At 48.4% G+C, this 24,101-nt stretch overlaps 8 protein-coding genes across 8 annotated transcripts; 4 read left to right on the top strand and 4 right to left on the bottom strand.

Annotated features, from left to right (window-relative positions):
* Window positions 1-909: 909 nt before the first annotated feature.
* RhiXN_10517 (Retrotransposable element Tf2 protein) lies at window positions 910-4,916 on the top strand (the record flags this gene model as incomplete). Its single annotated transcript, XM_043330333.1, has 6 exons — window positions 910-1,309; window positions 1,362-2,071; window positions 2,125-2,723; window positions 2,768-4,064; window positions 4,122-4,615; window positions 4,658-4,916. The coding sequence occupies 6 exons, from the start codon at window positions 910-912 to the stop codon at window positions 4,914-4,916; spliced, it is 3,759 nt and encodes a 1,252-aa protein (XP_043184430.1).
* Window positions 4,917-4,993: 77 nt separating this feature from the next.
* Window positions 4,994-5,514, top strand: RhiXN_10518 (Transposon Tf2-7 polyprotein; the record flags this gene model as incomplete). Its single annotated transcript, XM_043330334.1, has 2 exons — window positions 4,994-5,394; window positions 5,445-5,514. 2 exons carry the CDS (start codon window positions 4,994-4,996, stop codon window positions 5,512-5,514), a joined length of 471 nt encoding a protein of 156 aa, XP_043184431.1.
* A 5,146-nt stretch (window positions 5,515-10,660) lies between these two features.
* RhiXN_10519 (uncharacterized protein) lies at window positions 10,661-11,371 on the bottom strand (the record flags this gene model as incomplete). Its single annotated transcript, XM_043330335.1, has 1 exon — window positions 10,661-11,371. The coding sequence occupies one exon, from the start codon at window positions 11,369-11,371 to the stop codon at window positions 10,661-10,663; it is 711 nt and encodes a 236-aa protein (XP_043184432.1).
* Window positions 11,372-12,419: 1,048 nt separating this feature from the next.
* On the top strand, window positions 12,420-13,774 carry RhiXN_10520 (Retrotransposable element Tf2 protein; the record flags this gene model as incomplete). The annotated part of the gene is made up of 2 exons (XM_043330336.1): window positions 12,420-13,500; window positions 13,569-13,774. The coding sequence occupies 2 exons, from the start codon at window positions 12,420-12,422 to the stop codon at window positions 13,772-13,774; spliced, it is 1,287 nt and encodes a 428-aa protein (XP_043184433.1).
* A 77-nt stretch (window positions 13,775-13,851) lies between these two features.
* RhiXN_10521 (Retrotransposable element Tf2 protein) lies at window positions 13,852-17,197 on the top strand (the record flags this gene model as incomplete). The annotated part of the gene is made up of 3 exons (XM_043330337.1): window positions 13,852-15,301; window positions 15,350-16,663; window positions 16,704-17,197. The coding sequence occupies 3 exons, from the start codon at window positions 13,852-13,854 to the stop codon at window positions 17,195-17,197; spliced, it is 3,258 nt and encodes a 1,085-aa protein (XP_043184434.1).
* A 548-nt stretch (window positions 17,198-17,745) lies between these two features.
* RhiXN_10522 (Retrotransposable element Tf2 protein) lies at window positions 17,746-19,078 on the bottom strand (the record flags this gene model as incomplete). The annotated part of the gene is made up of 2 exons (XM_043330338.1): window positions 17,746-17,917; window positions 18,393-19,078. The coding sequence occupies 2 exons, from the start codon at window positions 19,076-19,078 to the stop codon at window positions 17,746-17,748; spliced, it is 858 nt and encodes a 285-aa protein (XP_043184435.1).
* Window positions 19,079-19,225: 147 nt separating this feature from the next.
* Window positions 19,226-21,316, bottom strand: RhiXN_10523 (Retrotransposable element Tf2 protein; the record flags this gene model as incomplete). Its single annotated transcript, XM_043330339.1, has 2 exons — window positions 19,226-19,873; window positions 20,507-21,316. 2 exons carry the CDS (start codon window positions 21,314-21,316, stop codon window positions 19,226-19,228), a joined length of 1,458 nt encoding a protein of 485 aa, XP_043184436.1.
* A 242-nt stretch (window positions 21,317-21,558) lies between these two features.
* RhiXN_10524 (Retrotransposon-derived protein PEG10) lies at window positions 21,559-23,139 on the bottom strand (the record flags this gene model as incomplete). Its single annotated transcript, XM_043330340.1, has 2 exons — window positions 21,559-22,794; window positions 23,104-23,139. The coding sequence occupies 2 exons, from the start codon at window positions 23,137-23,139 to the stop codon at window positions 21,559-21,561; spliced, it is 1,272 nt and encodes a 423-aa protein (XP_043184437.1).
* Between the last annotated feature and the right edge of the window lie 962 nt (window positions 23,140-24,101).

Consider the following 24,101-nt stretch of genomic DNA (forward strand, 5'->3'; position numbering starts at 1 on the left):
TCTGCGCAGCCCGCAGCACACTTCTCATTTCACACATGTACTTCTTTTCTCACGCGCACAGACCATGTAGATAGTGTGCCCCTTGACATATATACAGCAGGAAAATCACTTGGAGACCCCAAGTCGATTTTACCTTGTCTCATACTCATTGAGGAGGACATCCAGCCAGCTAAGTAGCCGGCCCCCTTAGTTACCAGCAGTTACCCCCTTTACCTAACTCATCACACCTCCCAGGCCTAAGGCCCTCACGCAGTAGTATAGAAGTAGAAGGCCGCCTTAAGCGGTATTAGCATAGCCTAGTTTAGTAGATTACATACGTGTGCTTGTAGTAGTACGGCCTTAAGCGCCCGCCTCCACCAGCGTGTGCCCACCTTACAGTGGTGCACGACATTGTAAATCGACTTCTTGTAGGCTTGATCGACAAACGAGAGGAACTCCCGTACTAGCACAAGGGAAAACGGGTGATCGGACTCGCCTTTCAGCTTCAATAATCAAACAGCTGTCGGTCCCACCCAGTACCAAATTGCTATAAGGCGGACAGTCTCTAATTGTCCGCATACCACGTGTTTCGCCGGAACACAGCAGTTAGCGACCCTAGACAGCCGAATCACCCGCTTGCAAAAAACCCGCTTGTATCACGATCGCCAGATCTGTTGATTCGTTGTAGGGATTGTCCAACGCTAGGTGTTTGACGCAAGGGTTTAGCGTTCACACACTGCGCAAAAACCGCTCATAAGTCCTGTACCAGGCACCCTATCCCCCCACGCCGTCTCAGACATTCCCTCCACACGCTCTGGCGTCCCACACCCTTACTCCCGTCCCTCCAGCCGCTCCTCTAGACGTTCCATTCCAACCCACTCCCAACCGCCCTCTCGCAGCACATCTCCCGCTCCGCGAGACTTGCCAAGGATGGAACCAGAGCCGTCCACTTCCGCTCTCCTTGAGGCTATCACAGCCCTCACCGCCACAGTTGGGTCCTTGCAGGCCCAAATCACTTCTCAAGGCCAACAGCTCATCGAGCTCAAAGCCATATGCAAGGAAACCGCGGACCTCCTCGGGGACAAAGATCAGGGAGCCCCCCAAGCCCAGCCTGGCCCATCGACTGGGCCTGTCACTCCTCCCACCCACTTGGGAGGAGAAGCCCACACTCCAGGCACGGTTAGGCCTGGACTCAAGGCCCCTTTCCGGCCTTCAAGGGGAACAGGTTTCGATTCGGAAGACGAGGAAGAACCAAGGCGACCTAAAAAGGAGCCTCAAGGAACGCCTGCAAGGCATTTAGGGTCCCTCACCCCCTTTGATGCGGGGTCTAGTGTAAAGCGGCCCAAGATGGACCTACCAGACCCATACAAGGGAGATACCAGGGGACAAAAGGCCACCCAATGGCTTGACAGACAGAATGATGCTCTGGGTTGCCCTCCACCGCGACCAATTCGACGAAGAAGAACAGATGGTCGTCTGGATCCTCTACCACATGGAGGACAAAGCAGCAGACTGGGCGCTCCCCATCATTGGAGCTATCATTAAGGGTGAGGGGAATCCCCCCACCACCATCCAGGCCTTGACAGGCAAATTCAAGGAGGCCTTTGCCGACCCCAACGCCAAGCGGGCTGCCGCCAGGAAGATTGCGGCGCTCTCCCAAACTACCACCACCTCCAAATACGTCACGGAGTTCCGTAATCTTATGGCGGAACTCGACTGGAACAAGGAGGCCTACATCGCGCAATTCACGCGGGGCCTCCACTGGAAGGTTAAGGAATTGCTGTCAACCAAGGACAGCGTCCCTGACGAACTCGAGGCAATTTTCGCGGCCTCAATAAAGATTGACAACATCCGCTGCGAAAATGAGGAGAATCGGCCAAAGAAGGCTCCCGCCAAGTCCCCGGCCACTGCGGCTACTACTTCCACTACAACCACTCAACGGGTCCGCCTCTCAGAGGACCCTAATTACGTCACACCGGAAGAAAGGGACCGTCGCCGCGCATCTGGCCTCTGTGTCAAGTGCGGCCAAAAGGGGCATGGTATCAAACAGTGTCCCAACGGCTGGAAGGCTACCGTCAAGGAAGTAGCTAAGGTGGCAGAAGAGGAAGGGTCGGGAAAAGACTAAGGCCAAGGACTACCGTCAAGCCCCTGGCCTCGAAATTAGATGTACATGTATCAGATTTGGATTTTGAATTTGTTTCTCTAGCTCTGGACTCAAATAAAAAACCTTTATTATATCTTGATCTGGTCTTGCATAACCACCCGACGGAACCTCTCAAAACCCTGATAGACTCTGGCGCAACATCCAACTTCATATCACCCGCCATAGTTGAAAAATACAAAATCCCAAAAACCCAACTCGAAAATCCACGAGTTGTGAGAATGTTAGATGGTACCATTTCCCAGACTGGTCGCATATGGCACCAGGTTCAACTCGCGGTCTCGGCCAATGGCCATTTCCACCACATTCCTTTTCTTGTTTGCCCAATAGGCAACACACCGGCAATACTTGGCATGACATGGTTAACGGCAGAAGCTCCTCTCATCGACTGGCAACAGGGGCTAATCACATTCCCTGAACAAGTTCAAATTGCCTCCGAGGAAGAAGCAGACCCAAACCCCTTAGCAGACCTCCCTCCTCAATACCATGAGTTTGCTAAGGTCTTTGGCGAAGAAGAGTTTAAGGCCCTCCCTCCACATAGGGAGTATGACATCTCCATAGACCTTATCCCAGATGCCAAACTGTCCCCTGGTCCTATATATGGCATGACTGACGCAGAATCAAAAGCGCTGAAAAACACATTGATGAGGAATTGGCAACGGGCAAGATCCGCCCTAGCACTTCCTCCGCAGGCGCCCCGGTTATGTTTGTCAAAAAGGCAGATGGATCCCTTAGATTGGTGGTTGATTACAGGAAGCTGAATGATGTCACCCATAAAAACGTCTACCCACTCCCCAGACAGGACGACCTCATGGCCAAGTTAAGGCATGCCAAGATATTCACCAAGTTGGACTTACGCTGGGGCTACAACAACGTACGCATCAAGGAAGGAGACGAATGGAAAACGGCCTTTAGAACCAAATACGGCCTCTTTGAATACCTAGTCATGCCCTTCGGCCTCACCAACGCCCCTGCAGCGTTCCAACACTTCATGAACGACCTATTCCGGGATCTGATTGACGTTACCGTGGTAATATACCTAGATGATATCCTCATTTTCTCAGAAGATCCAGAGGACCACCCGGCTCATGTCAGAGAAGTGTTGTCACGACTTATGAAGAACCAGCTTTTCTGCAAGCTATCAAAGTGTCACTTCCACGTCACGACGGTCGATTACCTTGGGATTGTTATATCCCCATCAGGCTTTTCCATGGACCAGAGGAAGGTAGAGGCAGTCACGTCATGGCCTCAGCCCAGAACGGTCAAACAAGTCCAGGCATTCTTAGGCTTTGTCAATTATCTCCAACGGTTTATTCCCAACTTCAGCTCTGTCGCACGACCCTTGCACAACCTCACCAAAAAGGAAACCCCTTGGTCATGGGGAGACCTAGAGGAAGCAGCCTTCCAAGAGTTAAAAACCCTAGTTACCCAGTCCCCGGTTCTGATCCACTCCAACCCCAAGCTTCCCTATTACCTGGAAACGGACGCGTTGGGAGTAGCTATGGGTGCCATCTTAAGCCAAAGAGGCCCAGATAATTGGTTACATCCCATTGCCTATATGTCCAAGTCATTTTTGGGAGCGGAAGCTAATTACGACACCCACGATAAAGAGCTCCTGGCTATCATTAAGGCATTGGAGGAATGGAGGATATTCTTGGAGGCAACGGACAAACCGGTACAAGTGTTCACGGACCATCGGAATCTAGAATACTGGATGCAGGCACGAACATTCAACAGAAGGCATGCGCGATGGCGTATTTTCCTGAGCAACTTCAACTTTGAAATCCACTATCGCCCCGGGAAACAATCAGGAAAGCCAGACGCGTTATCCAGGAGATCAGATTACGTAGACGCTCCCCCAGACCCAGAAGTCATGCTGCCATCAGAGGTCTTTGCCAACACATCAGAAGCGGAACTCAAGATTGTCACAGAAATCTGAGAGAAGCTGAAGGACGACCCATCCCTGGAACCCATCATCCAGTTCCTGACAGAAGACGCAGACAACGCACCCCCGTCAATCAGGAAAGCATATAGGGATTATGATTGGGAAGAGGACCTACTGTGGTACCGTGGAAAATTAGTGGTCCCAGATTTGGAAATCTTGAAGGAACGCTTGCTTAGAGAATTCCATGACTCACCCCTGGCTGGGCACCCTGGACAACAACGTACCCTGGAACTAAGTCGTAACTACTGGTGGCCAGGTATGAAGTCCTCTGCCAAAGAATGGGTAGAATGCTGTCCAACATGTCAGGCTAATCGTCGAGCCCACGCCCCGGTCATTGCCCTTAAACCCTTGGACGTTCCCCCTTACCCGTTTCACACCATCTCCTATGATTTCATCACAGGGTTTCCCAAGTCAAACGGCCACGACGCAATCCTGGTAGTCATTGACTCCTTCTCAAAGTTTGGGCATTTTATCCCAACTACCAAGAAAGTCACATCCAAAGGCCTAGCGGATTTATTCATCTCACAGGTGTGGAAACTCCACGGATTGCCGGTTTGAACAATATCAGATAGGGGAACTACGTTCACGGGAAAATTCCTAAGGGCACTTTACCAACGCCTTGGGGTAAAACCGTCCTTCTCATCAGCCTACCACCCAGAGTCAGACGGCCAGACAGAAAGGGTAAACCAGTTCATTGAGTTCTACCTAAGGTCGTATGTTGCAGCAGACCACTCGGACTGGGCCTCCTGGCTACCATTAGCAGAGTACGCCTATAACAATGCAAAACACTCCGCCACCGGGAAAACCCCCTTTGAGTTAGTATACGGTTGAAATCCTGTCATGAACCCATCAAACGTCCCAGCAAACGTCCCAGAGGCCGACCATGTAGCAGATACCCTTGCACAAGAATGGAAAGAAGCGGAGGCAGCCCTAAGGATGAGCAAGGAAAGGATGACGGGAAACAAAGGGACAATACCGGAATACTCAATTGGAGAAAAGGTCTGCTGGACGGGAAGAACGTGGAACTGAGGACAAACTCCAACAAGCTAGATCCCAAAAGACTAGGACCATTCGAGATCACGGAAAAGATCTCCAGTCACGCATACCGCCTGAAACTTCCAGAAACCCTGAAGATCCACGATGTGTTCTATGTAGGATTGCTGTCCAAAGCGCACAAATCCCCAAGTCAACCATTTCCCGAGAGACCCCCTCCTGAAACAATAGAAGGGGAAGAAGAGTACGAAGTTGAACAAATCATCGACTCGAAACGCCAGAAAGGGAAATGGTTCTACCTGATCAAATGGAAGGGGTACGGCCCGGAGATAACTCATGGGAACCAGAAGAATTACTGGAGCATAGCCAAGAAGAGATCAAGCGTTTCAACCAAGCTAGACTCAGAAAGGCTCGTGACGCCGCCAAGAGCCTTTAAGGGGGGGGCAATGTTACAACCTCCTTACATATACCACCAGAATCGGAACGAATTTTCTATTATTTTTAGTATTTTTTACGGACTTGATATCTCATGTTTTTCGATCACGTGATCTCGGCGCTTATTATGCCGAGATGCCGCGCCGAGATGCCGTGCCAAGGGCGCTTAGGAGAAATCCACGCTTCTGCGCAGCCCGCAGCACACTTCTCATTTCACACATGTACTTCTTTTCTCACGCGCACAGACCATGTAGTGTGCCCCTTGACATATATACAGCAGGAAAATCACTTGGAGACCCCAAGTCGATTTTACCTTGTCTCATACTCATTGAGGAGGACATCCAGCCAGCTAAGTAGCCGGCCCCCTTAGTTACCAGCAGTTACCCCCTTTACCTAACTCATCACACCTCCCAGGCCTAAGGCCCTCACGCAGTAGTATAGAAGTAGAAGGCCGCCTTAAGCGGTATTAGCATAGCCTAGTTTAGTAGATTACATACGTGTGCTTGTAGTAGTACGGCCTTAAGCGCCCGCCTCCACCAGCGTGTGCCCACCTTACAGTGGTGCACGACAAGGTGGCAACTGAAACACTTGAGGGAGCCAATACTTTGGTACATAGTAAACAAACAACAGATCCTAATATTTGCCCCAAGGCAATGTTTGCCCCAAGGCATTTATTTACCTGTGTGGGTCCTTAGATGTCCCAAGGCTAAGTGTTTCATCCTTGGAGTAAACAGTCCCAAAGGTAGGATACCTCTGCATTGGGTACTTACAGTAAATGGGGCATAACTCAGCCAAATGTTGTCCGTTTTGGGAGTTTGACCCAGCGTTCTGAAGCGCACAAACATGCGCACCTAAGCGCAAGCGATTCGGCAGTGTGGAATGCCCGGGTGATGGAGAAAAGGCGCATTTAGTGCGTCGGCGCTTAAGGGCTGAAGCGCCGGAGCACTTGTCTATGCGACAGGGGGGACCCTGAATATTTCTGTGTGTAGCCACAAGATAGAATCTTGAATAATAAATACTACAAACAAGAGAATATTACTTGTTACTGTTTATCTACTCAGCTGAATTTATATATATTTAAATGAGTGAGAAAACAGCATATATGCAAAAGGCATCGCATATTAAGGGTATTCCTGAGGTTTGTAGGTTTTGTAAAGGTCACTATTGGATAGAGGGACCTTGAAAACCTTAGTTCGCATCTTTATCTCATTTGTTTACTGTAAGGTTACTAGTGTAATTAATAAAATAAGTACAGATTAAAGAAGAAATGTCATATCCATAACAGGAGACCCCAAGTCAATTTTACCTTGTCTCTTATTCAGAAGAGAAGGTACCCAGCCAGCTAAGTAGCCAGCCCCCATCAGTAGTAAAACACTTACCCCTTATCCTAACTCACCACACCTCCAGGGCTAAGCCCCCCTTGACAACAGTAGATACAAGTAGGACACCTTAAGCGTTGTAGATACAGTAGTATAGCGCAGTAGTAGTATAGCCTTAGTCAGTAGTTTGCAGTGTTTAGTACGGCCTTAAGCGCCCGCCCACTAGCATGTACCCAACCTTACAGTTGGCGTACAACAACTCACAGCCAACTCACTGGTTATTATTCTTGATGTGTGTCATGTATCAAGAGATCCTCAATGGAGGAGAGTGGATATACAAGCACCACCATATAAACTGGGTTGAGTGGTTTGAGCAGTGTATTAATTCACAATTGACTGCCATTGTGGGTCCAATCACACCTATGGATAGCAGGAGTTGTCTGACCAGCCATATAGAGGTATGCTGCAAAGGACATTGTTTCACGCTTGGTACTAATTCAACTTGATAGATCAGATTTTGTTACTCAAACACAAGGTGACCAAAACAATTAACAAAAGCTATGCATGTCCAGTGGTGCTCACTCTCATTCCTGGAAGTTGCATTCTCAGAGCGCGCACTATGGTCAAGCAATGATGGATCAATGTCAATTTCTCTTGTTCACACTCTCCTCAACTTGTGGAGAAATCAACTGGTTTGCTTGTACCAATATAATGACCGCTCTTGCCCTTGGGCTTCCAACCCTTGTTGTGTACAATACATCCATTGATGACCTGCATACTTCAAGGTTTCAAGCCATGGAATATGTGCATGGCTGTCCATCCAAGTTTCTTGTGATCCTGGTAGAGATACACAACTCAAGGCTGCAACATCTGGAGGGTACACCTACCAAAGAGCACTGGCAGTTGATAGAAGAGTGTATCATGCGGCTGCATCAATTGCCTGACAAAACAAGCACAAGGACAGCAGATTCAGCCCAGTCAATCATATGGCTAGCAGTCCAAGAAAGCTGGAGACATGCAGCTCTGGTTTATCTATACTTGGTATGTGCATAGGAGTTTAGTGCTAATTGTTTGATTGAATATGTTGCTTTATCAGGTAATGTGTGGTGTATCATCAAATGACATGCGCATACAATGCTCTGTGCAGCAGATTGTCAAGTTGATTGATAGCATCCAGCCAAGCATGTCATATTGTCATTCTTCTTCCTTCAGTACCTTTTCATATGTTTTCTCTTCTTTTCTTTTTCTTTTTTGCTGGCTGGACTTGACTATACTAATTATTTGTACCATCAGGCAGGCATATGCACGCAGAAGGAACAACATTGGCATTGTATCATGTTGCGGTATTTGATGCCTACACATGTTGATTGGGGTCTCCTTTGAGTATCTCAATTTGCCAAAGTGCTGGAGCACCTGTGGCATGGCGCTGCAAGCAAATGGCTGTGCAGTGACATGGGAAGACTACCTGGATTTGCGGTTGGCAACAATGCCTATCAGCATATGACTTTATCTTCTTTAGTACAGCATTGTATTGTCAGAGTCTGACTAATAAAGAATGGGATATATGCCTAAAGAGGCAGTGCTGGCTTTGGGGATAAGCAGAAGACTGCAACCAACACTTTAGATAGAGAGATTACTTGCCAAATATGGCACAAGACCCTTAGAGTAGAGCAGGAGAGTGGGGGAGGGTAGTCAGTAGATTGACAGGAGGTCAAGTTCTGGTCTGAATGTGTCCTAGACGTCCTTAAGGGGCGTCAAGGCAGCAGGCGCTTGCAGCTGTAAGTAACTAAGTATACCGCGTAAGGCGGCAGAAGTACTACCTACAACAACTAACTATCTAAGTACAATGGCCAAGGCCGTAAGGGCGGTGGCAAGCTAAGTAACTGCAATGAGAAAGCCGCTTAAGGCAACAAGTACAGGTGGTGGAGACTAAGTAGTTACTGGCCTAAGGCCTTGTACAATGTAGGGATGCAACAAGAGGTAATTGACCTGGGTGTTACCATGGTTGGTTGGCCTCCTTATATATTACAAGGGTGGACTAATTACAAATACATGATGTGCAATATTGTATCAAATAAGAACCCTGTTATGGATATGACATTTCTTCTTTAATCTGTACTTATTTTATTAATTACACTAGTAATCTTACAGTAAATAAGTGAGATAAAGATGCGAACTAAGGTTTTCAAGGTCCCTCTATCCAATAGTGACCTTTACAAAACCTACAAACCTCAGGAATACCCTTAATATGCAATGTCTTTTGCATATATGCTGTTTTCTCACTCATTTAAATATATATAAATTCAGCTGAGTAGATAAACAGTAACAAGTAATATTTCTCTTGTTTGTAGTATTTATTATTCAAGATTCTATCTTGTGGCTACACACAGAAATATTCAGGGTCCCCCCTGTCGCATAGGCAAGTGCTCCGGCGCTTAATCAGCCCTTAAGCGCTGACGCACTAAATGCGCCTTTTCTCCATCACCCGGGCATCCCACACTGCCGAATCGCTTGCGCTCAGGTGCGCATGTTTGCGCGCTCCAGAACGCTGGGTCAAACTCCCAAAACGGACAACATTTGGTAGAGTTATGCCCCATTTACTGTAAGTACCCAATGCAGAGGTATCCTACCTTTGGGACTGTTTACTCCAAGGATGAAACACTTAGCCTTGGGACATCTAAGGACCCACACAGGTAAATAATGCCTTGGGGCAAACATTGCCTTGGGGCAAATATTAGGATCTGTTGTTTGTTTACTATGTACCAAAGTATTGGCTCCCTCAAGTGTTTCAGTTGCCACCTGTACCTCCTGTACCCCTCTTGGTATCAATCATGTATATACTTGTTTGTGCGCCTTCTCAGGGTATAAAAGGACCCTGTGAAGACGCTTCTAATGCATCCATTTATCCACTCTTATATATTGACATATACACACAAGCCTTTAACAGCTTATCTGCGCATTTACTTTAGTGATTGACTCACTGTAAATAGCATAGGAGGTTATTCGGCGCACTAAGACCATAGGCTAGTCCCAACAGACACAGGGTAACCTATTAGTGTACTTACTGCAACCCTGTGCCCCTTGACTGTCACAGTTGTTGAGTTCAACATTGAGTATAGTGCAACAATACTGTAAGGATTGTTGTGATTGAGTGATAGTGTTTCAATCCACCATACCCCCTATATTGTAGATATCTTTACCTACAATATCTCATAAATCCTAGATATATTTTAGGTAAACCCCATAAGTCTTAAGTCTTACTTAAGCATATATAAGTCCTATACTTATTAGGCAAATCCTATAAATCCTGTACATTAGTCAGGTAACCCTCTTACTTAAGGTACTATCCTAGAGACCTTAAGTATACATACCCTTAGTCACTTAGGCTTAAGTAACATTAGTCTAAGGTACTATACATAACCAACCACCTGCACTTCATAGTTGCTAGACTATTTGTTAGGAGTTGTTATTCCTGATAACCTAGCCTATATTGTGCATATTCTGTGCATATATTCTGATTCTTAATACTAGTTCTTAGTTATTCCCATATACATTTTGTATATAGTAATTCTTTCTTACTCCTGTACTTACACGACTCTTAACAAACCCCGCTCTGCAGTTGGTCTTACTCATGCATACGTGTCACTGACATGTCATGATGACGTCATAGGTGGAGGTGGCTACATGTGCTGAGTAAGCGCGGATGGGGACGTGGCTTGGCGCTTAGTGTATGATATAAGTGCCAATGTCACGTGATCAAAAATGTTGTCCGTTCAACTTTGTTTAAATTCAAGAAAATGGGAATAAATTCCCTGGTATGGAGTGTGTCTACAACACTGCCCCCCCTCTAAGGGCCTTGGCAGCGCCAAGGGCCTTTCTTTTCATTGCCTTCTCAAAATTTTTCAGGATTTTTTTGGCATTCTTGAGGTTTTCCCTTGGCTCCCAGGTATTCTCCTCCAATCCATATCCTTTCCATTTGACCCTGAAAAACCATTTCCTGTTCCTTTCTTCCATGTCTGTGATTCCTTCTACCTTGTATTCCTCTTCCCTGTCCATGGTTACCGGTGGGGGTTGGTTCTCAAAGGCACGCTTATCATCCCTTTTCACTTTAGACAGTAATCCCACATAAAAGACGTTGTGGATCCTCATTGATGGGGGGAGCTTTAGGCGGTATGCACGGTCAGAGATTTTTTCCATTATTTCAAAGGGGCCTAAGCGTTGTTCTGTTAGCTTGGGACTCAGGGTTTTCAGTTTCACGTTCTTGGCGTCCAGCCAGGCTTCTTCCCCAACTTCAAAACTGATTGGTTCCCTTGTTTCCCCAGCTGTCATACATGATTTTGACTGTTGGAGTGCTGCCTCTATCTCTTGCCATTGTGCTTCCATTTGGGTTGCCATGTCATCAGCTTCTGGGACATCTGTTGGTACATTGCTTGGGGTCAGGGACAGTTCCCATCTGTATAGTGCCTTGAAGGGGGATTTGCCGGTGCTACTGTGTGTTGCTGTTGTAGACACATTCAATACCAGGGAATTTATTCCCATTTTCTCAATTTTAAACAAAGGCAAATGGACAGCATTTTCAATCACGTGACTTTGGCGCTTATACCATACACTAAGCGCCAAGCCACGTCCCCATCCGCGCTTACCTCAGCATACGTAGCCACCTCCACCTGATGACATCACTATGACATGTCAGTGACACGTATGCATGAGTAAGGCTGACTGCGGATTGGGGTTCTTATTTGATACGGTATTGCATATAGTTGTATTTGTAATTAGGTAGCTCTGTAATATATAAGGAGGCCAACCAACCATGGTAACACCCAGGTTGATTACCTCTTGTTGCAACACAAACACTGTACAAGGGCCTTACTGCCCAGGAATCCACTTAGTACACGCCTTAAGCGTTGTTCTCACTGTACTTACGTAGCTTGCCGCCGCCTTATAGCGTGTGGTCATTGTAGATAGTAGGCTTGTTGTTGTAGGTAGCACCCTCACCACCTTAAGCGGTCCTTACATAGTTCTATACGGCCACAAGCACCTGCTACCTAGACAACCCTTAAGGACGTCTAGGACACTAGGTAATCAACCTTAAGTTGGTTGCAAACCGTGCCCACCAAGCACACCCCACTCAGTCTCAACAAACAAGAAGGTCCCCTGTACTAGCACAAGGGAAATCACCTGATCAGGCTTGCCTTTTGCTATCAATAATCAAACTAGCGTTGGCCCCAGGTAGTACCAAATTGCTATAAGGCAGACGGATTCTAATTGTCCGCATACCACCGGTCACCGCACCCTTTGTCAGCGGAGCTAGTCAGCAGATCCACCCGCTTGCAGAAAACCTGTTCCACATCACGCCCGTACACGGCAGTTGATTGGTCAATAGGGACTGTCCAACGCTAGGTGGTTGACGCAAGCTCTTAGCGCCAGCACAACAAAGCGCCCCATAAGTCCTGATACAGGCACCTTTGGCTACACAGCCCCCATTTCCCCCATCTTGCCCACCATTACCTCCCGTACCCCCTCTTGCGCTTCCTCCCGCGCCTCCCAGCGCACTGCTTCCCACCAAGGCCGCTCATACCCCCATGAGATGGCAACCTGTTCCCAGAGCTCTGCTTGTCCCCAATCCCCTCTCAATCAAGGAGAGTTGGGACCCACTCTTCCGGCAACCGCCGTTGAGTCAACAAGCCTTGAACCAGAGGTCTACGGGGAAGTATCCCTCAGCCAAGCAATCTCCCTTATCCTGGGATTGCAAAACCAAGTCCTCTGGCTTGAGCGGGAACTCAAAGAAACCAAGGAAGCAACAAAGGAAGCCCAAGACTGGATGGGAGCAGTCAATCAAGCCCTCACTTGCATTGAGGCTAGGGGTGGAGCCCCACACACACCAGAAGACCGGAAACCCCCGGCAGTTGAGGCCACGCCCAGGCCCTTACCAAAAACCGACCCTATTCCAGCGCCTAGTGCGCCCCTTGTTGCCTGGGCCAACCCCACAAAAGCTCCCCCTGCCTTTGCCCAGCCAACCCCAGTATGGGCCCCCCCAAGAGGCTATACTCCCCCTCCGCCTTTGCCTATCCAACTCCGCTCCCCCCAAGTCCCACAACCAGTGGCCCCTGTAGCCACTTATCAAGCCCCGGTCAAGGTGGACCACCCTGACGCCTATACGGGGAAGATAGGGAACAAAGCCCGCCAATGGCTCACGCGGATGTTGGCATGGGTACATCTAAATCAACAGATGTTCCCCACGGATCAGGAGGTCCTGTTGTTCCTCCTAATGAACATGAAGGACGTAGCAGGAGCCTGGGCTCACCCCCACCTCAACCAACTTGGGTCCCACAGGGCCCTTATCCAAACAGTTGACAAGTTTAGGACGGAGTTTTTGGCCGCATTTGGGAACCCCAATGCCACGCAAGCCGCCAAGCGGCAAATTACACAGCTTACTCAGACAGGGACCTGCGCTGAGTACATTACAAAGTTCAGGACCATTGCTATGGACCTGGACTGGAACAATGCCGCCCTCCGTGGGCAATTTGCACATGGCCTCCACTGGGAGGTCAGCCGTCTTATTGCCACCCGCAAACGGCGCCCAACCACCCTCCTTGAGCTGCAGAATGTGGCTCTGGTCATCAATAACGCCCTCCGTGAGGAGCGTGCCAGCCACCTGCCTAAGGGAAGTAAGTCTGGAACCTCTTCCTCCACCCCCAATAGGGGGCCAGTACCGGCCAACAGGCCACAAGACCAGGGCGCCTCTCCAGCAATCCCAACTTTGTCTCCAAGGAGGAGCAAAACCGCCGCCGGGCTGAGGGCCTATGCATCAAGTGCGGCAAATCAGGCCATAAATTTGCGGAATGCCGCACTGGCTGGAAGGCCACGCCTAAGGAGGAAGGTGTCAAGAAAGAAGCCGCCAAGGTTGGCAAAGAGTCTGGACCCAAATCGGGAAAAGACTAAGGGGACCTGCTGCTGCGCGCAAGGACCCCAAGGACTCTGGCTTGTGTATTGAATTTTGTAACATATCTAGTAGTAAAATGTCACCACTCTTCACTATTTTGATCACACCAGAGAAAAAAGCGGAATCACTAGAAGTCCTGATAGACTCAGGCGCCACCTCATCTTTCCTCCACCCCCGTACCGCGGAAGCACTCCGCCTACCCCTCATAGATCTCCCTTCACCCCGCACTGTTACTATGCTCAATGGGTTGAGCCCCCAGGCTGGCAAAATTTGGAAGAAGGCTAACCTAACCTTCTCCTTTGATGGCAAACGTATGACTGAGACCTTCCTAATTTGCAACACAGGGTCCCATGCCGCCATCTTGGGATTGAAATGGTTAGATGCCCATAATCCAGAAATTGATTGGAATCAACGCACCCTCTCCTTTCCCCACGCACCACCGGAACACGTAGCCATTGCTGAAGAGGAGGAAGCTGACCAAAACCCCCTCAAAGGAATCCCTTCCAAGTACCATCAATACGCCAAGGTATTTGGAGAGCAAGAATTCAATAAGCTCCCCCCGCACCGGCATTATGACATTGGGATTGATCTAACAGAAGAAGGCCCCTTGAACTCTCTGCTATATAGCATGACTGACGCCAAATCCGCCACGCTCAAAGATTGGCTCAGGGATGAACTCAAGGCAGGCAAGATCTGCCCCAGTAAATCTTCTATCAGTTCCCCCGTAATGTTTGTACCCAAAAAGGATGGTTCCCGCCATTTGGTTGTCAATTATTGCCGCCTTAACAACCGCACCAAGAAGAACGTCTACCTTCCCCGTCCAGACAACCTCATGGCCCAGCTCTGTGGTGCCAAGGTCTTTACTAAGCTAGACTTGCGTTGGGGTTACAACAACGTACAGGTAAAGGAAGGTGACAAATGGAAGACCGCATTCCAAACTAAGTACGGCCTCTACAAATCCCTGGTTATGACCTTTGGCTTAACAAATGCCCCTGCCGCCTTTCAGCATTTTATGAACAAACTATTCAAGGATTTACTGGATGTATGCGTCATTATTTACCTTGATGACATCCTGATATACTCTAAGGATGACGCATCACATACACAACACGTTCATGAGGTCCTGAAGCAATTAATGGAGAACCAATTGTTCTGCAAAGCATCCAAGTGCACGTTCCACGCCACCCCTGTGGAGTACCTGGGAATCATTGTCTCCAATAAGGGTTTCGGCCTGGATAAGCTCAAAATCCAGGCGGTACAAGAATGGCCAGTACCTACTAAGGTCAAAGAAGTCCAATTGTTTCTAGGATTTGCCAACTTCCTTTGTTGTTTTGTTGCCAACTTTAGCCACATGGCTAGGCCGTTACATAACCTAGTCAAGAAAGACACGCTGTGGAAATGGGACACCAAGGAACAAGAAGCCTTCCAAGGATTAAAGGTTGCCATCACCAACGCCCCAGTTCTTTGCCACGCTGATCCGTCCAAACCCTACTTCCTGGAAACAGATGCCTCCGGCGCAGCTCTAGGTTCCATACTCAGCCAATGACAGGAAGACGGCTGCTTGCACCCACTAGGGTTCCTATCAGAGTCCTTCAAAGGTGCCAAACAGAACTATGACACCCACAATAAGGAACTCCTTGCAATCATACGTTCCTTTGAGTACTGGCGGATTTTCTTAGAAGGAACCAAGCATCCAATCACCGTGTTTACCAACCACCGCAACCTAGAATACTGGAAGGAATCCTGCACATTCAACCGGCGCCACGCACGTTGGCACTTACTCCTTGCTGGGTATAACTTCCAAATTGTATACAGGCCAGGAAAACAATTGGGAAAACCAGATGCCCTGTCACAACAATTGGATCACGCAGACATTCCACCAGAACCCCAGTCTATGTTGCCAAACCCAGTATTTGCCAATGTTGCCTTAGTTACACCGGAGAAAGAGCTACAACGCCAGATTGAGTTGTCCCTGGACCAGGACAAATCACTGGAAGAAATCCTCCAGTTCCTACAAAACAAGTCCAAAGCACCCCCTTCAATCAAACGCACGTTTAAAGATTACAAGATGGAGGCTGATCTACTTTTCTACCAAGGACGGATTGTAGTCCCTGACGTTGGGACACTAAGGACGGACCTACTCCGCATCTTCCACAACAGTCCCTTGGCAGGACATCCAGGAAGACAGCGCACCCTAGAGTTGGTATCAAGGAGCTACTACTGGCCTGGCATCCGTGCTGACACCTACTGGCATGTGGATTCCTGCAAGACTTGTCAACGGATCAGGAAGCCCAAATACGCGTCCATTCCCCCTCAGCCTCTTGAACTCCCCGTCAGGCCCTGGCAGCACGTGTCTTACAACATGATAGTAGACCTCCCTAAGGACGGAAGCCACAACTCAATCCTAGTAATTGTCAACAGTTTCACAAAGTACGGGATATTTGTAAAATGCTCCAAGAAACTCAAGGCACCCAAGTTAGCGGAACTATTCCTGGAAAATGTGTGGAAACACCACGGTATGCCGGAAAAGACCATATCCAACCAAGGAAGGGTCTTCAACAACAGATTCTTACGGGCTCTATACAAATGCCTTGGCATTGACCCTCATTTCTCCTCTGCCTACCACCCCCAGAGTGACGGACAAATGGAACACGTCAACCCCTCTATTGAACATTTTCTTAGGGCTTACTTGGGGGTTAATCAAAGGGATTGGACCAGATGGCTCCCAATGGCAGAATTTGCGTACAACAATGCCGTACATAGCAGCATGGGCAAGACCCCTTTCAAAGCTTTGTATGGATGGGAACCTACGTTAACCCCATCTAACGTACCAACAGATGTACCAGAAGCGGACAACCTGGCACAAGCAATGGAGGCAGTGGAAAGAAGTGGAGTCGGCGCTCCGGCAGTCTAAACAGCGGATGATAGCCGGAGAGCAAGGAAACCCAACAGAATTTGAGATTGGAGAAGAAGTTTGGCTGGACGCCAAAAATGTCAACCTCAAAACCTTGAGTCCCAAGCTAATGGAACAGCGCCTAGGACCGTTTAAGGTCATCAAAAAAATCTCCAACCAAGCTTACCGCCTAGAACTCCCTCCAACAATGCAAATCCACAACATCTTCTACGTAGGACTCCTATCAAAGGTAAAAAGGGACAAAAAACGCGCCTTCAAGAATTGCCCTCCACCAGTCACTGTGGACGGAGAAGAAGAATACAAGGTGGAAGGGATAACCAATGCCAAAGAAAGGAATGGGAAGTGGTTTTTCCAAGTCAAATGGGAGGGGTATGGATCTGAAGAAAACACGTGGGAACCCCAAGAAAACTTAAAAAATGCGGAAAAAATTTTAGAAAAATACAAAAAAGACATGAAAAAGAAGGCCCTTGGTGCTGCCAAGGCCCTTAGAGGGGGGGCAGTGTTGTAGACACATTCAATACCAGGGAATTTATTCCCATTATCTCGATTTTAAACAAAGGCAAACGGACAGCATTTTTGATCACATGACTTTGGCGCTTATACCATACGCTAAGCGCCAAGCCACGTCCCCATCCGCGCTTACCTCAGCATACATAGCCACCTCCACCTGATGACATCACTATGACACGTCAGTGACACATACGCATGAGTAAGGCCAACTGCGGATCAGGGTTCTTATTTGATATGGTATTGCATATAGTTGTATTTGTAATTAGGTAGCTCTGTAATATATAAGGAGGCCAACCAACCATGGTAACACCCAGGTTGATTACCTCTTGTTGCAACACAAACACTGTACAAGGGCCTTACTGCCCAGGAATCCACTTAGTACACGCCTTAAGTGTTGTTCTCACTGTACTTACGTAGCTTGCCGCCGCCTTATAGCGTGTGGTCATTGTAGATAGTAGGCTCGTTGTTGTAGGTAGCACCCTCACCGCCTTAAGCGGTCCTTACATAGTTCTATACAGCCACAAGCGCCTGCTACCTAGACAACCCTTAAGGACGTCGGACAGTTGCGTTGTTGTAGGCAAACTCCGCCATTGGCAACCATTTGACCCAGTCCTTCTGGTTGATCCCTGAATAGGCCCACAGGAAGTGTTCCACTGTGGGGTTTACTTGTTCTGTTTGGCCATCACTTTGAGGGTGGTTGTCACGACTAAGCTTGGACCTATGATACAAGTAGGTTTAAAGTCCGTGGCCCTATCACCAATGGACTATGAAGCAGGGTAGAGGGCCAACTGAGGGCCAAGGGGTATGAAGTAGGGTAGAGGGCAACTAGGCCTGGGTTATGGATTTCTTAGTAAGGTGCACTGATGGCCAACTAGGGGCCTGGGCAAGGGATAGGAGTAAGCTTAGGATGAATTGACAAAGAGGTCAAGTCTTGCTGTTTAGCAACAACTTGACCTGGTTTAAATACATGAGACAAGCCACATCAAAAACAACAGTACTAAATAGTGAGTCATTTACAATTTCACATCATATATCAAATATGTCATGTGATCTTGATGAGTCATAAATATATACTAAAAAGGAAACTGTCTCGGAAAAAAGGTGAAAAATAGTAGAAAATTATGTCATGCCTGTGAAGGTCATGACAGTGGTAAGCTGAGGAGAAGTGAGGGTCTATTCCTAGACGTTGGTACAGAGCTTTCAGGAATTTGTTGTTGAAGACTCTCCCTTGTTCTGAGATTGTCTTTTTGGGCATGCTGTAACATTTCCATATGTGCCGTAGGAATAGGTCTGCTAGTTCCAGGGCCTTGAGCTTTTTGGAATACTCCACCAAGATGACATATTTGGTGAAGCTGTCTACAATGACCAGGATAGAGTCACTATTTCCATCTTTGGGCAAATCCACTATCATATTGTATGACACGTGCTGCCAGGGGCGTGTTGGTAGTTCTAGGGGTTGAGGCGGAATGGGCGCGTACTTGGGTTTCTGGATTTGTTGACAAGTTTTGCAAGAGTCCATGTGCCAGTAAGTGTCTGCGTGGATTCCAGGCCAGTAATAGTTCCTTGAGACAAGTTCCAGCGTTTGCTGTCTACCTGGGTGACCGGCCAGGGGGCTGTTGTGGAAGATCCACAGTAGGTCTGTTCTCAGGTCTCCAATGTCAGGGACTACAATCTGGCCTTGGTAGAAGAGTAGGCCTGACTCCATTTGATAGTCCTTGAAGGCGCGCTTAATGGACGGAGGTGCCTTAGACTTGTTTTGGAGGAACTGCAGTATTTCCTCCAATGACTTGCCCTGGTCTAGGGCGGCCTTGATCTGTTGTTGGAGTTCCTTTTTGGGAGTTACCAGAGCTATGTTGGCAAATACAGGGTTGGGGAGCATTGTCTGATTGGCAGGTGGGATATTGGTGTGGTCTGGTCTGTGTGATAGTGCGTCTGGCTTTCCTGATTGTTTCCCTGGGCGGTAGACAATTTGGAAGTTATACCCAGCCAGTAGTAGGTGCCATCTGGCATGGCGTCTGTTGAACATCTAAGATTCCTTCCAATATTCTAGGTTCCAATGGTTGGTGAAGACAGTGATTGGATGCTTGGTTCCTTCCAAGAATATACGCCAATACTCAAAGGACCTAATGATTGCCAAGAGTTCCTTATCATGGGTGTTGTAATTTTGTTCAGCACCTTTAAATGACTTGGATAGGAAGCCTAGCAGGTGGAGGCAACCATCTTCCTGTTGTTGACTGAGTATGGAGCCTAGAGCCACGCCCAATGTGTCTGTTTCCAGGAAGTAAGGTTTCAAGGGGTCCGCATGACATAGTACTGGTGCATTGGTGATGGCGTCTTTCAACCTTTGGAATGCTTCCTGTTCCTTAGTGCCCCATTGCCAGGTTGTATCTTTCTTGACCAGGTTATGTAATGGCCTAGCCATGTGGCTGAAGTTGGCAACAAATTGTTGCAGGAAGTTGGCAAATCCCAGGAACAATTGGACTTCTTTGACCTTGGTGGGTGTGGGCCATTCCTGGACGGCCTGGATTTTGAGTTTATCCAGACTAAAACCCTTATCTGATACAATTATCCCCAAATATTCCACAGAGTTGATGTGGAAGGTGCATTTGGAAGCCTTACAGAACAGCTGGTTCTCCATCAGACGCCTTAAGACTTTGTGAACGTGCTGAGTGTCCTAGACGTCTGTAAGGACATCAAGGGCGCAGGCGCTTACGGCCGTGTGGGCATACAGGTGTGAACTGCTTAAGGCGGTGAGGGCTACCCTACAATGTCTAACTAACTATCTACAATGGCCGCACGCTATAAGGCGGTGGCAAACTATGTATGTACAGTGAGAACAACGCTTAAGGCGTGTGACTAAGTAGTTTACTGGGCTGTAAGGCCCTTGTACAATGTGGGATGCAACAAGAGGTAATCAACCTGGGTGTTACCATGGTTGGTTGGCCTCCTTATATATTACAGGGATAGACTAATTACCAATACATGATATGCAATACTGTATCAAATAAGAACCCCGCTCTGCAGTTGGTCTTACTCATGCATACGTGTCACTGACGTGTCATGATGATGTCATGGGTGGAGGTGGCTACGTATGCTGAGTAAGCGCGGATGGGGACGTGGCTTGGCGCTTAGCGTATGATATAAGCGCTGGAGTCATGTGATTGAAAATGTTGTCCAATTGCCTTTGTTTAAAATTGAGAAAATGGTGATAAATTCCCTGGTATTGAGTGTGTCTATGACACTGAGTGTGAGCTGTGTCATCTTTGGAGTAGATCAAGATATTGTCAAGGTAGATGATGACACAAACATCAAGCAGGTCCTTGAACAGTTTGTTCATGAAGTGTTGGAATGCAGCGGGGGCGTTGGTCAGACCAAAGCTCATAACCAGGGACTTGTAGAGGCCATACTTGGTGCAAAATGCAGTTTTCCATTTGTCACCTTCCTTGACACAGACGTTGTTGTAGCCCCACCGTAAATCCAACTTAGTAAAAACCTTGGCGCCGCGGAGCTGGGCCATAAGGTTGTCTGGGCGTGGTAACGGGTACACATTCTTCTTGGTCCGGTTATTGAGGCAACGGTAGTCAACAACCAGTTGGCAGGAACCATCCTTTTTGGGTACAAACATCACAGGGGAGCTGATGGAGGACTTGCTGGGACGTATTTTCCCTGCCTTCAACTTGTCCCTGAGCCAGTCTTTCAGTGTAGCAGATTCTGCATCAGTCATACTGTAGAGAGGGGAATTGAGAGGTCCTTCTTCTGTTAGCTCAATACTGATGTTGTAATGCCGGTGAGGGGGAAGTTTGTTGAATTCTTCCTCCCCAAATACCCTTGTGTATTGATGGTATTTTGGGGGTACTCCTTTGAGGGGATTCTTGTTGGCCTCCTCCTCCTTGGCAATGGCTATGTGTTCCAGGGGTGCATGGGGGAAAGTAAGGGTGCGTGTGTTCCAATTGATTTCCGGGTTATGGGCATCTAGCCATTTCAATCCCAAGATAGCGGCGTGAGACCCTGTATTGCAGATTAGGAATGTCTCAGTCATGTGCTTGCCATCAAGGGAGAAGGTTAGATTGGCCTTCTTCCAGATTTTGCCTGCCTGGGGGCTTGACACATCAAGCATAGTAACGGTTTGGGGTTCTGGTAGGTCTATCAGTGGGAGGCGGAGTTGTTCCGCTGTGCAAGGGTGGAGGAAAGATGATGTGGCGCCTGAATCTATCAGGACTTCTATTTGATCTGCTTGTTTCTCTGGTTGGATGGAGATTGTAAAAAGTGGGGAGTTTCTATTGTGACTATTCAATATATTACAAATTTCCAATCCTAAAACAGAGTCCTTGGGGTCCTTGCACGTGGCAGCAGGTACCCTTAGTCTTTTCCCAATTTGGGTCCAGACTCTTTGCCAATCTTGGCGGTTTCCTTTTTAGCGCCCTCCTCCTTGGGCATGGCCTTCCAGCCAGTGCGGCATTCCGCAAACTTGTGACCTGCCTTCCCGCATTTGATGCAGAGGCCTTTGGCCCTGCAGCGGTTACGCTCCTCCTTGGATACAAAGTTGGGATTGCTGGATAGGCGTCCCAGCCTGGTGGCCTGTTGGCTGGTACTTGCCCCCCTATTGGGGGTGGTGCCAGACTTATTACCCTTTGGCGGGTGGCTGGCGCGCTCTTTGCGGAGGGCGTTATCAATGACCAGAGCTGCGTTCTGCAGCTCAAGGAGGGTAGTGGGGCGCCGCTCATGGGTAGCAATGAGTCGGCTGACCTCCCAGTGGAGGCCTTGTGCGAATTGCCCGCGGAGGGTGGCATTGTTCCAGTCTAGGTCCATGGCAATGGTCCTAAACTTTGTGATGTACTCAGCACAGGTTCCTGTCTGAGTAAGGTTGGTGATTTGCTGCTCAGCGGCTTGCGTGGCATCTGGGTTCCCAAATGCAGCCAAGAACTCCGTTCTGAAGTCATCAACTGTTTGAATTAGGGCCCTGTGGGACCCAAGTTGATTGAGGTGGGGGTGAGCCCAGGCCCCTGCCATGTCCTTCATGTTCATCAGGAGGAATGATAGCGTCTCCTGATCCGTGGGGAACATCTGTTGGTTCAGACGTACCCATGCCAGCATTCTTGTGAGCCACTGGCAGGCTTTGTTCCCTATTCTTCTGGTATAGGTGTCAGGGTGATCCACCTTAACCGGGGTTTGATAAGTGGCTACAGGAGCCGCTGGTTGAGGGACTTGGGGGGAACAAAGTTGGATAGGCAAAGGTGGAGGGGGAGTATAGCCTTGCGGGGGGGCCTGGACAGGGGTTGGCTGTGCAAAGGTGGGGGGAGCTTTGATGGGGTTGGCCCAGGCAATGAGGGGCGCACTAGGTGCTGGAGCAGTGTCTGTTTTGGGTAAGGGCCTGGGTGTGGCCTCAACTGCCAGGGGCTTCTGGTCTTCTGGTGTGTGGGGGGCTCCACCCCTAGCCTCAATGCAAGTGAGGGCTTGATTGATGGTTCCCATCCATTCTTGGGCTTCTTTTGCTGCTTCCTTGGTTTCCTCAAGTTCCTGCTTGAGCTGGATGACTTGGTTTTGCAATCCCAAGATAAGGGAGATTGCTTGTCCAAGGGAGATTTCCCCATAGACCTTGGGTTCAAGGTGTTGTAGACACTCAATACCAGGGAATTTATTCCCATTTTCTCGATTTTAAACAAAGACAATTGGACAACATTTTCAATCACGTGACTTTGGCGCTTATATCATACGCTAAGCGCCAAGCCACATCCCCATCCGCGCTTACCTCAGCACGCGTAGCCACCTCCACCTGATGACATCACTATGACACGTATGCATGAGTAAGGCCAACTGCAGATTGGGGTTCTTATTTGATACAGTATTGCATATAGTTGTATTTGTAATTAGGTAGCTCTGTAATATATAAGGAGGCCAACCAACCATGGTAACACCCAGGTTGATTACCTCTTGTTGCATCTCTAACTTGTACAAGGCCTTAGGCCAGTAACTACTAAGTCACCACCTGTACTTGTTGCCTTAAGCAACTTCCTCATTGTAGATACATAGCTTGCCATTGTCACTAGGACTTTGGTCATTGTACTTAGATAGTTAGTTGTTGTAGGTAGCCTCCCCACTGCCTTAAGCGGTCTACTCAGTCCATACGGCCACAAGCGCCTGCTACCTAGACAACCCTTAAGGATGTCTAGGACACAAGGCTTGTTGACTCAACGGCGGTTGCTGGAAGAGTGGGTCCCAGCTCTCCTTGATCAGAGGGGACGGGGGACAAGTGGTGCTCTGGGAGCAGGTTGCCATTTCATGGGGTATGAATGGCCTTGGTGGGAAGCAGAGCGCTGGGAAGCGCAGGAGGAAGCGCAAGAGGGGGTGCAGGAGGTAATGGTGGGCAAGTGGGGGAGAGTGGTGCCTATAACAGGACTTATGGGTTGCTTTATTGTTCTAGCGCTAAGAACTTGTGTCAACCGCCTAGCGTTGGACAGTCCCTATTGACCAATCAACTGCTGTGTGCATGTTGTGACCCAACTGTAAGGTTGGTCACACGCTAGTGGGTTGGGCGCTTGGGGCCGTACTACTACAAACAAGGCTATACAACTACTATCTAAGGCTATACTAAGGTTACGTAAGGTAACCGTCTACTTGACTAAACTACTGGCAAGGGGGGCTTAGCCCTGGAGGTGTGGTAAGCGCAATAAAGGGTGAGCTTCTGAACTACTAAGGGCCGGCTACTTAGCTGGCTGGGGATGATCCTCCTCAATGGTATGAGACAAGGTAAAATCGACTTGGTGTTCCCAGTTGATTTCCCTGCTGTATATATAGACAAGCGCACTATCTACATGGTCTGTGCGCGTGAGAGAAAGAAGTACAAAAGACAAATGGGAAGCATGCTGCGGGCTGCGCAGAAGCGTGGATTACTTCTAAGCGCC

This window comes from Rhizoctonia solani, chromosome 11, assembly GCF_016906535.1.
Source record: "Rhizoctonia solani chromosome 11, complete sequence".
Lineage (NCBI taxonomy): Eukaryota > Fungi > Basidiomycota > Agaricomycetes > Cantharellales > Ceratobasidiaceae > Rhizoctonia > Rhizoctonia solani.